Source organism: Limulus polyphemus, unplaced genomic scaffold (assembly GCF_000517525.1).
Source record: "Limulus polyphemus unplaced genomic scaffold, Limulus_polyphemus-2.1.2 Scaffold1471, whole genome shotgun sequence".
Taxonomy (NCBI): domain Eukaryota; kingdom Metazoa; phylum Arthropoda; class Merostomata; order Xiphosura; family Limulidae; genus Limulus; species Limulus polyphemus.
In genome coordinates, this window is record NW_013667081.1 from 188,022 (window position 1) to 204,020 (window position 15,999).

General features: G+C 29.5%; 1 protein-coding gene across 1 annotated transcript in view; it reads right to left on the reverse strand.

The window, feature by feature from the left end:
- Positions 1–15,999, reverse strand: part of LOC106463733 (rho GTPase-activating protein 39-like) — a 46,524-nt gene that overhangs the window by 22,962 nt on the left and 7,563 nt on the right. Inside the window, exons 7-10 of the mRNA XM_013923796.2 lie at positions 15,461–15,687; positions 13,477–13,609; positions 9,065–9,178; positions 1,566–1,723 (exon numbers count right to left, since the gene is read on the reverse strand). Of these exons, the coding sequence (XP_013779250.2) occupies positions 1,566–1,723; positions 9,065–9,178; positions 13,477–13,609; positions 15,461–15,687 (632 nt within the window). The remainder of the gene's footprint in view (positions 1–1,565; positions 1,724–9,064; positions 9,179–13,476; positions 13,610–15,460; positions 15,688–15,999) is intronic.

Consider the following 15,999-nt stretch of genomic DNA (forward strand, 5'->3'; position numbering starts at 1 on the left):
TTTTTTTTTTTTTTTACTTTTGTATAATATATATTAAAATATATTAAGGGTTAAGCTTGATTCATTCATGGAGAATGCAATATGGAAAATTTAGAGGGCGTTAGTTACTTGGTTTAAGTAGCTAATTGTCACTTTTAGAATAGTTATGTACATCAGGATGGAAAGATCAACTTCAGGTAGCTGGACTTGTCTCAGATAACCTGGTTTACACTTGAATGGTAAGGGTCTCTTATTTTGGTTAATGTCTTTTATAATATCAAACAAAAGGGTGGAGGTTGGGAGTTCTGTGTCAATTAAGGGTGGCTTAGTTCTACTATAAAAATATTATATGATTATTATTTATAACATCAATTAAAAGGATGGAGGTTGGGAGTTTTACTTTGTAGAATTTTTATTGGGTTTATTTAATTCTACATTAAAGTTATTTCTAAATATTTACGGTTACTGCCTTCCCACATCTGGCTGTAGACAGCAAAAGTCAGTTGGAGTTGAGACGTTGTGGATTCAAGCACTTAACTTCAAACTCTTAACTGATTATTCTTAGTTGCTGGCAAGTTTTTCATCAGCGTTTGGATTTTGCCTGATAGATGTAATATCACCAGCACGTTTGGGTTCTATGACCACAAGCCTTATCCTTTATGACTTAAGGACAACAGTAAGGAATGGTAGCGGAGGCATGGTTTTGAGTTTCAGTTTTATTATGTTATTTCTGGTTTATATTAAGTTCATTATTGTTTTATAGTGCTGACTTTAATCACTTATGGACAATTAATGTATTGCATAGTATTGATTTATTTTTATATATATAGCATAGATTTCTTTACAGTTGACTGGTAAGTATTTTTCTTGCAACTCTTGTAAATTTGTCACCACTGCTACACCTTCAATCATTTAGAATAAAATTACAGTTTTTATGGTAACTACATTTCATTCCTTGAAACATACTCAAAATAACACTTTTAGAAAGGTTTCATGAATGCCTAATTTTTAGAATTAAGTCTTATTAAATTTCTTTTGTATAAAGTACAAATTCTTATAAAAAATTATATCAGAAGAGATACTTCATGGGCAAAAAGATATCAGAACATTTCATTGATACATCTATATTTCAGTAAATGTTTTTTGTATTCACATTTACTGATGTGACCCACTGTTTTTATTCTAGCACACATGACAATAAACACAGTGTAAATGTGGTATTAGGACTAGAAATTTGTTGACGTAGTCCAGGTTTCGGTTCAACACTTAATCTAGTTTAAGTAGCCAGTTTAAAATTAATTTCATTTTCTTTATAATTAAAACTCATTGTAAAAAAAAGTTGGAAAACTTCATGAACATTTTAATTTGTTTTAGTAGGTTTTTTTTATTTAACATAGCCTTTTTCGATTAAATGATAATTACAAAATTCCAGAAAAATAACAAGTGTTGATTCTTTGAAGTAAACAAGAAAAAAGTTATTTAATCTGCAAAGAAAGTTTTGAAAAGCTACTTAAATATCTAAAAAAGTTAATGAATAAGTTTTTGACTTAAAGTTTCAATAACAAACATAATTTTAAGATGCTTACCTGAAGATGCCTTCTGTTTGAGAGCCACTCAAATGTAGAACACTTTCAGAAAGGGTTGTCTGGATCCAGGGTAATCTTCGATTTGGATAGAGATCTTTTTGTAATGCCATTACTTCTTCCAATGTGTTACCAAACATTGAAGGCCTGAAAATTTGTAACTAGCAACAACAAAAAAATATATTTCTTTTAGATTATGTACTTATTCAAAAATAAATAAATGATAAATCTTTATTAAGAATAAAGAAAATACATTATAAATGTTTGTTTGTAGTTAAGCACAAAGCTACACAAAGGGCTATCTGTGCTCTGTCCACCACTGCGCCACTGGGGGGGTTGGGGTGGGGGGCATTATATATGTAATTGTGTTTATTGAAACACACAAAAAAGAAATGAAAATAAGAGTGCAGGAAGGAGGAAATTATCATCATTTGGGGGGGGGGGCACTATATATGTAATTGTGTTTCTTTAAATACATACAAAACAAATGAAAATAAGTGTGCAGGAAGGAGGAAATTATCATCATTTGGGGGGGCATTATATATGTAATTGTGTTTCTTTAAATACATACAAAACATGAAAATAAGTGTGCAGGAAGGAGGAAATTCTTATCATTTGGGGGGGGGGCATTATATATGTAATTGTGTTTCTTGAAATACACAAAAAACAAATGAAAATAAGTGTGAAGGAAGGAGGAAATTATTATCATTTTTTAATTCATGCACTGCAAATAATTAAAAAGCATTTAGAGCAGGCAGGTTTCCATCAAATGGACTGAAAGGAGGCCTAGCTGAGTTTCATACCTTATCAAAGGAGTAGTATTACAACTTTCTAAGCTGTGTAAAGTTGACATACACCCCTTTCAATTCCATTCCTATTAATAGTCTTTCATATGAGAAGCAAACTCCACTGAAATCTATGACTATGACATACTTTTTTTGTAAGTAGGTATATGACTCTTGTGAAAGTTCTTTACAAAAATGAAACTAGTTGATGAAAGTTTTAAATTTGACTTGAATAGTCATAAGATTATGTAGTTTTAGAAAAAACAAAATATTTAATTGATTTTTTCTACCATTTATAATAAAACAATCATTATTTAATGTAGTTATTTGCACTCTGAATAGTTAACATGCAATGTGGTTTTCATTTTGAGTATAAAAATACTATTTCTTATTTCACAGTTTTCACATTTCATTTGCATTAAGACTTGAGCATGATATTTACTAGAATCAGGAACTTGGACTGAATAATCTGCAGAAATTGTGGAATATCAAAAGTTTTTAAGTTAAATGTTTATATTTTGTTTTCCATTTTCTCTATTATATCATTAACTACATGTATCATCATCAACGTACAGTGCAATGAAATTTTTAAAATCAAGTAATGGAAGTAAGTACATACCTTTTAAATTTTTGTAGAATAGTTTTAAAACTTCTTTTTTGTCATATGCATAATTTCACTTCTTTATCTTTTCACTTGTAGTTTATTTTTAATTTTCCTTTCCAATTCTTTGTCTTTTATTCATGATGGCAACACTGCCAACATGTCCCTATGGTGCTCTGTTGTTATTATAGGGTGACTCTCGTGCACAAATTCAAAACACCTACACTCGCACATGCAAATGATGCCATCTTGCTTAGACATTTTGGCAAGCCAAACTAAAACTAGTTAAACATATAAAAATCATAAACGTTTCAAATATGCATTTTAAAACACAAATAATACATAATTAATTAAGATATAAATGTAAAACCTAAATGCAATCTGTTTAGCAAACTAATACACATAAGGCGAGAAACACTTGCCAAACATTACATACCCCTCAAGAGAACAATGACTAAGCTTATTTTCTATTTCATACTACATATCCATAACAGTTAGAGGTTACTTCAGGCTATAACTGAATAGTGCAAAATATGCTCTTTCTATTGGTTATAAACATGCCATTCAACTTCAAAGTGTCACTTGACAACACAGCTTTGACTCTGCAAGAGGGCGTGGCTGACCCTAACTTAGAAATATTAGAATGTTGTTTCATGTTAATGAGAGACAGCTGGAAATGTACTTTGACCGTCTATGCTGACAGTCTATATTAGGAACTCATAGTTTCTTGTGTACAACCTCTTAAACTTGAGAATTTTAACCACAGTGGATCACGTGATAGCAAAAAACTGCAGTTTTAATTGCTATTTTAGATTTTTCTTTTTAAAATAAAGGAGTAAAACTTAGATAATATAAAACCTTAAATTATAATGTACTTGATACTAGTAATTTCATTAAAATACTTAGTAAAGTGGTTTAATTCAATTTTGAATTTAACACAGTAAAATCTCATGACATGCACAGAAAGGGGTTTAAAGGGTGAGTGTGGTCAAAGGGTTAAATGTTGCAGCTAAAGATCATTTTAATAGTTATCACTACTTGCTAAAATAAAAAAAATATCTTCCATTGAGTTTAAAGTTACCATAACATGAGTTGTCATTCTGGTTCATAGTAGAAATGGACTTTCAACAATCATACATTTTTTTATTGTTGTAAATCCACTCTGTTAAGAATGAATTAAAGAAGGTGCAGAATTGAAAATTTTTCCTTTTTCTGTTTCATAATTCCATATTATCATTGTTCAAAACATTGTGTATTAGACCTAGAATGTTAAACACAAGAAGAACAAAATAGTGTTGTTTGTCTTATTTTACTATTTTCATTTCCAATGACAGAAATGTGTTCAGGTATTTAAATAAATCAACTTTTACATCTATAAGGTAGATTACTTTAAAAAAAAAACATTTTCTTTATTACTGGTACAGTTGATTTATTTGAATTTAAGAATTGAACAGAAAATAACGTAACCTCCAATTCAATAGGTAAGACATTTTAGAAAATAATCCTAGATCCTGGTCCATCATTTCTTTGTTCATGTAACTCAATGGATTGATAAAATAATCAAAGTAAATATAAAATAACTGAAAATATGTTTGAAACTAGAAATATGTTAAGAAAAACTTGTACTGTTAAGATAAACTTGTAATAATCAGGTTGCCAGAAACCTAGCTTTGCATTTTAAAACTTAATGATTCTACTATGATGACAAAATTTATAATATAACCATACTCACTTCCAAAGATGTTTGTCAAAGCAATTTTTATAATTAGACAGTACTTATAATTATGAATTACATTTAAACACAAAAATACATATGTGCCCATCAAATTTTTAAAATCTTTTTCTACAGCTATTTATGAACTAAATTGTTCATGGATCTATGACTTTACTGGTTACAAGATCCTTAATGTTAAACATTTGAGTCACACACACACACACACACACACACACACAAAAGAACATAAACATTTCACTTAATCCCACCAATTACTGCTGGGGTTACCTAAGTATTTTCACAGAAAGTAAGTGATTTCACTTGATGTTTTTTTTGTCGGCTTGTTATACTATATGTTGTAACAGGGAGAAAATATTACAATGTGATTTAGGGGCTTAAAATAGCTTCATCATGAAACTTTCGGAGACTAGTTTTGTTTTCCTGTGATGCACAAGCATTTACAACTCTTAACTTTGATCCTTTACTTACACTAGACATCTATGTCCAGATAGAAACAAGGCTAATTTCTCTCCTTACACATCCTTCTTTCAAATTCCTTAGGGCAACTTCTGAGAGAGGAGAAATAAATCTCTTGGAAGCTCTTGACAAAAGCCACATCCACTTTCTAGATATAGACTTGCAATTTTGCAGATAATTGTACTTACTTGAGCTAGATGTTTATAACCAATAGAAAGACCTCATTTTAAACTACAATCTCCTAATGGTTATTTTAAAATTGTCATGCAGAATTCCTTACAAAGTACATCAAATTGCTTGTAACATTGTTGCCACTTTTGTCCTCAATAGCACTTAACATTGTTTCTCACCTAAAAATATTTTAGTTATATACACTAAAGGTTTTAGTTTTACATTTCAGTTAATTATGTCTTAAAATGCATTTGAAAAGGTATAATATTCTTTTAAAATATAACCCAAATTTTGCCTCAGTTCATGAGGCTTAGTGTAGTTGGTGAGCACAACAATATTCTGCCAGAGGCTAAAGTATCTCTGCCAACGATACTGTAATATTGCCCAAGAATGCCCATTGATGTGTGTTGCAATAAATAATAACACTAAAGGACAGAAACGGAAAACTAAACATTAAAAATAAACTATATGTGAAAATGTAAAGACTTGTAATTAAGAATATAATCTACAGAAGATCTTTTAACCCTTTCGAGACGAGTCATGGGTGAAAGGCCATGTCATCTTGTTTGTTGACTCATAACTATTTCATGAACTTATGTCAATAAGTTTGGTATGAAACTATAGATTATAATTCAAATTTTTGTACTACACATTAGTTAATTTCTTAATTTCAAAGTAATTATTAAAAAACACAGATAAACATCGATTTTTGTGTGCCACGTGGTATGTTGAATGCAGCACTAGTTCAAAGTAGATGTTTGTGAAGTCAAAATACTAAGTCTATAATTTTATACAAATCAGAAACACAAATTACTGATATTGACAAACTAGAATATAAAATAAGAACCTCCTATATTTTCTATTTGCTGAGATATCTCTCATGTACTGAATAACACAGTGGCCCCCACCCACCTCTTTCCATTTTTGGAAATGCTCCCTTGTATATACTTGCTTCTATATATGACATGAATAACCAATCAGAAGCTCAGAATGTCTCCCTAGTGGCTTTCTTAGCCATTTTAACGGGTTTGGACACCATTTCTTTCTTTTGAACCAATATTTCAAGGAGGTAGGGTGTGTCTTTAGTCGGGTTGAAATTTCATGTTCTTTTAGACTAAAATACATCCTAGTTACTAAGCTTAATAAATTATAGTAGAATTCTATGGTATTGATGTAGTAATTTATTATTTTTTAGTTATTCAAATGTATATATAAACCCCCCAAAAATTATTTTGTTTCATATCCTCCAGGTGCAAAATTTTTAAACGCTTAGCAACATACGTCAAGTAGTAACCAAGTACAAAGGTCGTAGCTTGAAGAGATAATTGTTTGTTTTACTTCTCTATTCACTGTTCTATGTTTTCAGAAAAATGAGTTTAAGAACATATTTCAAGGTAGCAATGATCTATATACATATATAATGTATAATACTTGATTGTTTGTTGGTTTGAAGTTAAGCACAAACCTACACAATGGGCTATCTGTGCTCTGCCCATCACGGGTATTGAAACCCGGTTTCTAGTATTGTAAGTCCGCAGACATACCACTGAGCCAATGGAGAGTATATTAATTGAAATGTAACTGTATTTTACAAAATACTAGTCTACTAAAACACAGCCAAGACAAGTTAGTTTGTACAGACCAAAGGTTAGTTTTATGTTATTGGGTACAGTAACATGAGAGCACGTGTGCCGCGTCATTGTAACTTCTGCTTTGTTAGCCAGGCACAGCTGAATATAATAAAAATGATAAATATATATAAATGTATAATGTTATGAGATTTAAGCTATTGAGTCTAAACATTTATGTTTTCGTGTTATAATTTGTGTTCATTCTAGAATGAAAGAGGCATAATTTATATTTATTTTGTAATTTTTTAACGTGGTTACGAGATCAGTCAAATCTACCAAACCTACATAAAGATTCATTACTGAAAATAACAGATAAAATATAAAGTTTTTTTCTTAAGAAACGTTTGATAACTACGGATCCCAGGGATCAAGCCTGTGCTGAAAGTTAAGACTGTTTGACAAAAAATTAAAAGTTATGTACATTTTTTATATTTCTTAATTTTAAATATTTCATTGCACTATACATTGATAGTAATACTTGATATATTCAGAGTCTGAATGCAAATAACTAGAATACAAAAATAACAAATTATTAGTTGAAATATTTAACTGAAATAATATCATTCTTTGTGTACAAAATACTTGTAATATTTAACAAAATCTTTCCAATTGTTGTAAAGATATGTTAAAAAATTTCAGTTACCATATGATTGTTGAACTCGTATCGTTCTCCATACAGGCTAGGCCCAATGAGCCTAAACTGTAACCACACAGTGAACTGAATATGCATGGAGTTGGTCCACAGCATGTTCATCGTTGTTAGTAGAGAATTTCTTTAATGTTATGTATTTATAAGTTATGTCCTTAATTTATTTACCCATTTTCTAAATATAATTACTTTTACATTATCTTTTTTATTCCATTTAAGTAAAACTATACAGAATGAATTACTAATTACTTGTTTGTTACATTTTCAATTAATTTTATAGCATTCCTGAAATTTAGGATCTTTACTCATTACTATTAACAAATCTCCATTAGTTATAATATAAAGATTACCAGTGAAAATGTGGTCAATGAGATAAGATAGAATTATATTTGCAATGAGAGAGTAAAAGGTTATATAACTCCTCAATGGTTATCTAAAAACTTTATTGTAATTAAAAATTCTACTGCATATGGCCCCCCTGAAAGAATAGTTAAATAGTTTGGTGTTTGATTTTGCAAATATTAGATAATAAGTACTGTACAAAATTGTCTCTGACTACAGATTCTAATTTAATCAGTTCCAAATTTCTGCCAGTAAATGAAACTATAAGGTAAACTTCATTTTTACATTCATTAACTGTTGTTGATTTAGGTTTAACTTATAAAAAATAGCAGATAATAGCTAGTCTACATTGCTCATAAAATTTAATGACACCTGTATTTATGTTTAATTGAAGAAAAGCATCACATACACATATGAAACTTTTAGATTGATAAATGTCTAGGAAATCTTGCAGCAAATTCTTCTGTGCTTTAACTCATTACTACATGGTCGACAAGTGATCAATAGAGAAAAGAATATGGATTAGAAATGAGCAGCCTTAAGAAACATTACTTTAATTTTTAACATATATGATCCTAATTATTATCAGCTTTTTTCTGATGTAATATCATGTCTATTACCAACTAAAGAATCATTAATGGCTAATATAAATATGAGTTTTCAACTAAAACTTTGCATGCTGTAACACAAATGGTCAGATGAGCTTTGATACAGTGAGAATAACTTTGTCAGCAACACTGTACAATAGCGAAGGTACCTGAAGCACTGTTATACACTTTTCTAACTGGAAGCCTTAAAACCAACTAATATATTGTACTTCACCAGCTTAGACATTATAAACCATAAGACTTGGTGATGCAAAATTTAGTAACAATATTTTGTAAACTTTGTATTGTTGCTTAAAATAAAATCTTTTTATTTTCTAAGTGTTTCTGGTATCTTCTTGTATTTTTTAAAGTTCTATATGTCCTGCTATAAAGTGAGAGTTGTCATCTACCAATAATATGAAATCCAGTATAAACAAGAGTCAGATTACTGCAATGCTCTTAATAATATTGCTTGAGGTCAATTAATTGTTGAAAAAAAAAGTGTTGAATAAACTTCTTTGAAGTTCATAAGCTGTTCTACTCACCCTAGACTGTTCTATTTTTTCAACTGTTGCTTTTCTTAACCCCTTCTTGGCTCCATTTTGTCCAATTCGTTCCAACCTCTTGCTACAGATGGCAGCATAATGACTGATTTTTAGCTAAAACCAAAAGTAATGAATTAGAAAAATGAATAAACAAGCAACTTCTGCAACTGTACAATTTCACCAAAATCTATTAATTATGATTTAAGATATGTTGTTCAAATTTAGATGATTTACTACTTAATTAATGGTGATCAAAACTATTAAACCAATACTACAAAGTGATCAATTTTCTTGTATTAATACATTTAGGCTTCTTATTAAAGCTCAATTTTCACCTTTCTAATACTTGATATCATTGAAAGTTACTTATTATTTACTTGGTGTTTTGTTCTAAATCACATAAATTTGTATTTCTTAATACATATAGGGAACCTGATGATGACAAAACCTTGTCGAAATGTTGTACATTTGCTGTTTTGTTAAACTTATATTAAAGTTTTTTCTTCATTACCCATTCAAGCCATCACCAAGCATTACATATAGGGTGGTTTGTTTTTCTTCATGCAGAAAGAATGAATCTTGTTCTTCGTGATAAACAATATAGCAAAATAATACGTATAATGTAAAAAACAATGATATCAATGTCTTAACTAGTACACTGACACATCCAAAAGGCTTTTTATACTGAACATGATTAAATCATGTAATAATTCTTGTAATAATAATTCATGATTGTGTGGCAGCTAAGCATCGGTAGAATTATCGATGTACTGCTGTCTATGATGATGATGATGATGAAATCAAGAAAATGAGCACTCTAATGATATCAGTGTCTTAACTGTTATAACCTAAAAGCTGTTTAATACTGAATATGGCACAGCCCTCAGAGCTTAGTGAATTTGTTTTATATCTGGTGCATTTTGAATGTTTCTTTAAATAATTCTGTGAAATTCTCAAAAATAATTAAATCAGTTTCATGTCTAAAAGCATAAAGAGTAAATTTTTGGTGTTTGATAATCCAACTTTTACAAGTTCGATTTTTAAAATCCTCAGTTAATTTTAATACTTTTTTTTAGGACTTCCTATTTTTTCAATAAAATTCAACAAGTATAGTTTTCTAAGTAATTCAACTTCAGCCACTATAAGATTCACATAAGATTTTTGATATTGTTTAATTACTCCTAAACTGTATGTTTGTGATTGATTCCTGCACTTTCAGATATACCTCAAAGCAACTGGTTAAATAGACAAATTAGTTGCCACTCACTATATCTACAAAAATAGAATCCAACTAAATGAATTTTGTTCATCATGTGTGCATATAATTTAAACACAAGTCATCAAAGACATGCAAAAAAGTATTTTCCTTAAAATAAATCAATACAAATAATAAAGTTATGTTAAGCATGGTTTAATATTCAATAAATACTAAAGCAAGAACTGTCACTGTCATTCAATAAATTAAATAGAATGACCTGAAATCACTTTTTAAGTTCCACTAATTCTCTTACCTCAATTCTTACAAAAATTTGTGTCAATAACCCTCTGATCTCAGTTCTTCAAAATATCAGTCCCAATAAGCTTCTGATCTCATTTCTTAAAAATATTAGTGTCAATGATCCTCTGGACCCAGTTCTTACAAACATTAGTGTCAATGATCCTCTGGACCCAGTTCTTACAAACATTAGTGTCAATGATCCTCTGGTCTCAGTTCTAACAAACATTAGTGTCAATGATTCTCTGGACCCAGTTCTTACAAACATTAGTGTCAATGATCCTCTGGACCCAGTTCTTACAAACATTAGTGTCAATGATCCTCTGGACCCAGTTCTTACAAACATTAGTGTCAATGGTCCTCTGGTCTCAGTTCTTACAAACATTAGTGTTAATAATCTCCCAAAATCATTTCTTACAGTCTAAATAACCCTATGGTCTTAGTTTTTACTAAAATTAGTGTTAACTTTCTCCACACCAGCTCGGTCAATTTGACTGATCTCTTTGTACTTGTTTAAATTCTTTAAAGATTTAATACTTTAACTTTCAATATATTGTGTATATCTTAATAAAATTTGGCAGTATTTCAGTTAACATTACAAGTCTTTCACATACAAAAAATCATATTTTTAGTGAAGTATTTTTAATAAACTAAAATAAAGATTTGTCCATGAATATATTATTATTTTTTGAATAATCAGTGTGCAAAGTGATTTTCATGTTAAGATTAAAAATACTTTTCTTCATCTAAAAAATCTCACATTTCATTTGTGTAATCTCTAAGACATCCTACATACATTTCAAATGTTTGTTTCAGTAAAACTTTATATTCTATCTCTTATTTTCTCTATCCTAACTCTATACAAGGTTTCTCAATTTGACTGACCTCGTAACCCTCCACCCCCACCAAAAAAATCTAAATAATTCAAAATTACCCCCTTTTTCTTTCTAGAACAGACATTTGTTTGTCCTAGGTAGCTTTAAACTCATAACATTATACATCTATTTGTAATTGAACTTTATTGTTTTATTGCCCTTTGAATTGTGTCTAACTACTATTCGTGCCATTATAAGTTGTAAATCACTTGGGGAACATGCAGCTCACATTACACTACCTATTACATTACCCACGAGATACTCTGAGCTGCTTGCATGTGTGACTCATGAAACATTTTTATTACATGATTGTTTATTTTATCTAACCTAATCTTAACTAACCTGAAGAGATATTTATTTTTACATTTTAGTTACTTTTATAACAATAAATAAAGAATAAACATATAAAAATAAGAAATAAATTACATACCAATCTTCTTTTTTTCTTGCTGTTGATTGTCGATAACACTTAACCCTACTTTTTGATACTAATGGTAATAGTGCATTAAATACTTTTTATTCAATTAAATAATGCATCAAAGAACACACACCAATAACATAAAAAAAGCAGACAATTTCCTCTAACAATCACAATTTTACTGGCTTTCTGACTATGTGACAAGAGCTGTTACAAATTAATCCAAGTTAGCCATTGTGATTCCTGTGGGAACGAAGTTGTATTATAAGTGAAATTTAAACTTATCTATTCAGAACACAACGTAATAGAATATGCCATTTGATGGATGAAAACCTTGAATTTCTATTGTTTATAGCTAATATATAATTAAATGTAAGAGAGAGCTATTAACAAATCCTAAAACAGAAGATGTGACAGGTGGATGTGGAAGGAGGTGTCTGATTTTCTATTTGATAGCTCTGTAACTAAACAAAATTGAAGGCTATAAAAATTATGGTTTGTCTGAGCAATGGCAGTTTTATAGTGAGTAATTTACAATTAATTTCATATTTTCTTGGGGGTGGGGTGGATAAAATAGATATGAGAAGATACCAAGAGAAAATGTGTCACATGAGTCACACTAAAGGAAATTCAGGATTTTTTTAAATATTGCCTCATTGAATTAAGAACTTAAAACTTATATCCTATTAAAATATGGGTTATTAGCTAAGATTTCATATTATATTAATTGGTATAATATAAACAAAAAGTAGTTTAATAAAATTTTGAATATAAAACACTAAAACCTTATGTCATGTGCAGTAGTACCAAGGGTGAGAGGGTTAATAATCTCCAACAATCATTTCTAACAGTCTGAATAACCTTCTGGTCTCAGATCTTACAAACATTAGTGTCAATAATCTCCCAAGATAATTTCTTACAATTTAAATAACCTTCTGGTTTCAGATCTTACAAACACTAGTGTCAATAATCTCCCAAGATCATTTCTTACAATCTAAATAACCTTCTGGTCTCAGATCTTACAAACATTAGTGTCAATAATCTCCCAAGATCATTTCTTACAATCTAAATAACCTTCTGGTCTCAGATCTTACAAACATTAGTATTAATAACCTCCCAAAATATTTTCTTACAGTCTCATCAATCCTTTCCTTCTTTTTTCAACAAAGATCACTGGGACCTTGAGACTTCCATAATATACAAATATATATCAACAAGGGCAAGTCAGACACTTTGTGTCCAATATAATATCATAAAATGGGATAGAAAGTGGGATTTAAACATGAAACTTGAATGAAATAGTTATAAAAGAAATTTAATTGGAAAAGGGGGAAAACAGCTAAACAAGGACACAGTATCAATCAGTAAAAATATAAATGCTATAGAAAAAGTAAAACAAAGGGATAAGCCATATTATCTTAAAAAAGTGTGCATTATCTCTCTCCTTTTCTATATATAACACATAAAATTCATGCCACTACAGGTAATTGAATATCAATAACTACTAGTATTTTATTATTATAACACATTACACTGCTATCCTCATCATTACCATTGTTTAAAACACAAATCTTGAAAGTTTCAAAAAACCCTATTCTACCTCTTGTGAATTGTGAGAGCTTACCTCTGGTGTATCAAAGATTGTCTCATCTTTATGGCGACTGATGTAGCTGTCTAGGTAAGGCTGAAATTTTACAGATGGTGGGAAGAAAGACAAACAAATAGCCATCAACTCCCAGCCCAGCTTCAGGCTTTCCCTAAGGAATTATCACTAAGATTAAAACTGTAACTACAGAAATATGATTAAAATTATAATCAAGGAAGTTTATTAGAGTAAACAACCACCATTTTTTGGAACTTCCTGAATAAGCAATTTAAAATTGAAGAATATGTATTATGTACTAAAGTTTCAGGCAATGCATGCACACAATTATTAATTTATCATATAAATATTTAACTACTAAGAGATGTATTCTTTTATACACTAAAAAACAGATTATCTATTTCTCACAGTTTCAGTTGGTTGTTATTACTATCACTATATTTTTTTTACGTTGTGTAGTTTGTAAAAGAAGAAATCAGAGAATATTTTAAAATATAAATTTTATTACAGATATTTTAAAATTTTTCTTGTTTTGATCAGAGCTACATTTTTCACTGACAAGCAAAAAAAGAAATACACAAAATATCCAAACCTATATTTATGATATTAGAATCTACAAATATAATACTCGTGGTAGATTTACTGAAACATTGTAAACGTCAACATGTAAATATACACATCTTTAAGCATTTACTCTTTTATTTACAAATCTCCGATACCAACTATGAAAAAATAAATAACATAATCAACTACTTAATGGCATATTTTTCAGGGCACAATTAGATCAATATTTTTTTAATAAGCTATAACAAAAACAATAAAAATATCTTGTAGATATTCTAACAATTGTTTGATTCATAATGACATTTCATAAAATTAATATATTTATAAAAGTCAAATACATTTTTAAACTTATAAGAAGTACCATAGTAAGCCACAATATAACAAGTGTAGTTACATGACAACTTACATTATCTCTTACTAGTCCAGTGCAATCAGCACAAAATATAGACACAAATTGTTTCAGGTTTTTTGAAGGGCACCCAAATTTCTACCAAGGGAAAAGCATCCCAAATAAATGATCTTGGTTGTTATTTTATTTGCCTGAAGTTAACATTCTCATATAACGAAAATGTATTTCCAGTAATACTTACCTCTATTCACACTATAGCTTTATCCTGATGAAAGTTACTCTTCTCTGCTCATTGGTATGAATCTTACCTTGCTTGCTCCAGCTTTTATACACCACTATATTACCCATAGAAAGTTAAATCTTGGGATTCTCTCCATCTACATCAATGTGCCCCTTATCCCAGATCCGTATATAAGCTCTCCATTATTACTTCCTATTCATTTTTTTGAGACTATCCAAATTAGCAGACCGAAACTCACTGTATTTTTTAAAATTTTATAGTAGAATTCAATACACTTTCAACTTTTTCAGTTATTATATGATTAGTTCATTAGTACTATCTCATTTCCTTTATCAGTCTTACTATGTGGTTTTATGGATAATATCTCTTTTTTACTCTGATTAGTATTTTTGTATTCAGGACCATAACTATTAAAAGGCCTATACAAAATATTTGAATTATAATTCTATAAAATGATTTGTTTTGATTCAGAATTTAGAATTCCACCTAGGCAATTAACAAAAGTGCTTCTTCCGTGTTTATTGTTTTCTTATTGTATCCGAGTAAATAACTTAAACAACAAGTTCAAGGGGCTTCTTCATATCTAAAAACACAAATGTCTAAACTATATGTATATATATATTATACATGTACATCAAATCACACTGTCTAATTCACAAGTATTACAGCATCTTTATTTGAAAGTAAAATTAACTGTTCATTTAATTACTGACTCATGTGTAGTAAGAAATCTGGAGGTGGGATATGAAATGGAATAATTATCAAATGAGGTCATGTTACAGGAAACACAACTAATCTTTTGTTATTTGAAAAAAGGTTTTGTAATTCTTACCAACAATCTAACAACTTACCTCTTTGGATTATCATTTGTTTGACGGCAGATCTGGATGTAAAGTTCATCTCGAAGTGCCTGTCTACTCCATCCTCTGATGGATAAATCCAGAGCTACTGCATCAATTGTTTGCCCACTCTTGGTTTTCCGATCACCCATGTAAGTTTGAATTAGTTTGAATATTTCACATGCATCCTGCTTTAAAGATTTATCTGTTGTCATTATCATAGGCTTTCTGATTGGATCCTGTACAAGAAAAAAAGTTTATTATTTTACACCAAATAAAAGTTTGTTTTACTTTACTCATATGTATTCTCTTCTGGATTATAACAACCATACCAATCTGAAGAGTTATGATATAATGTTAATTACAGACCACACTGATAGAGTAAGTATTAAAAATTTTTTAATTCATAATTTTTATCATGCCAATACGGATATATATACACCTGGAAAAAGTTAAGCACCCCCAAATATTTTTCAGGATTGCTTATTGAAAATAAGGTTTAATTTTCATGATGTTGAGCAATGTTCATAATTTCAAACATAATTAAAAGG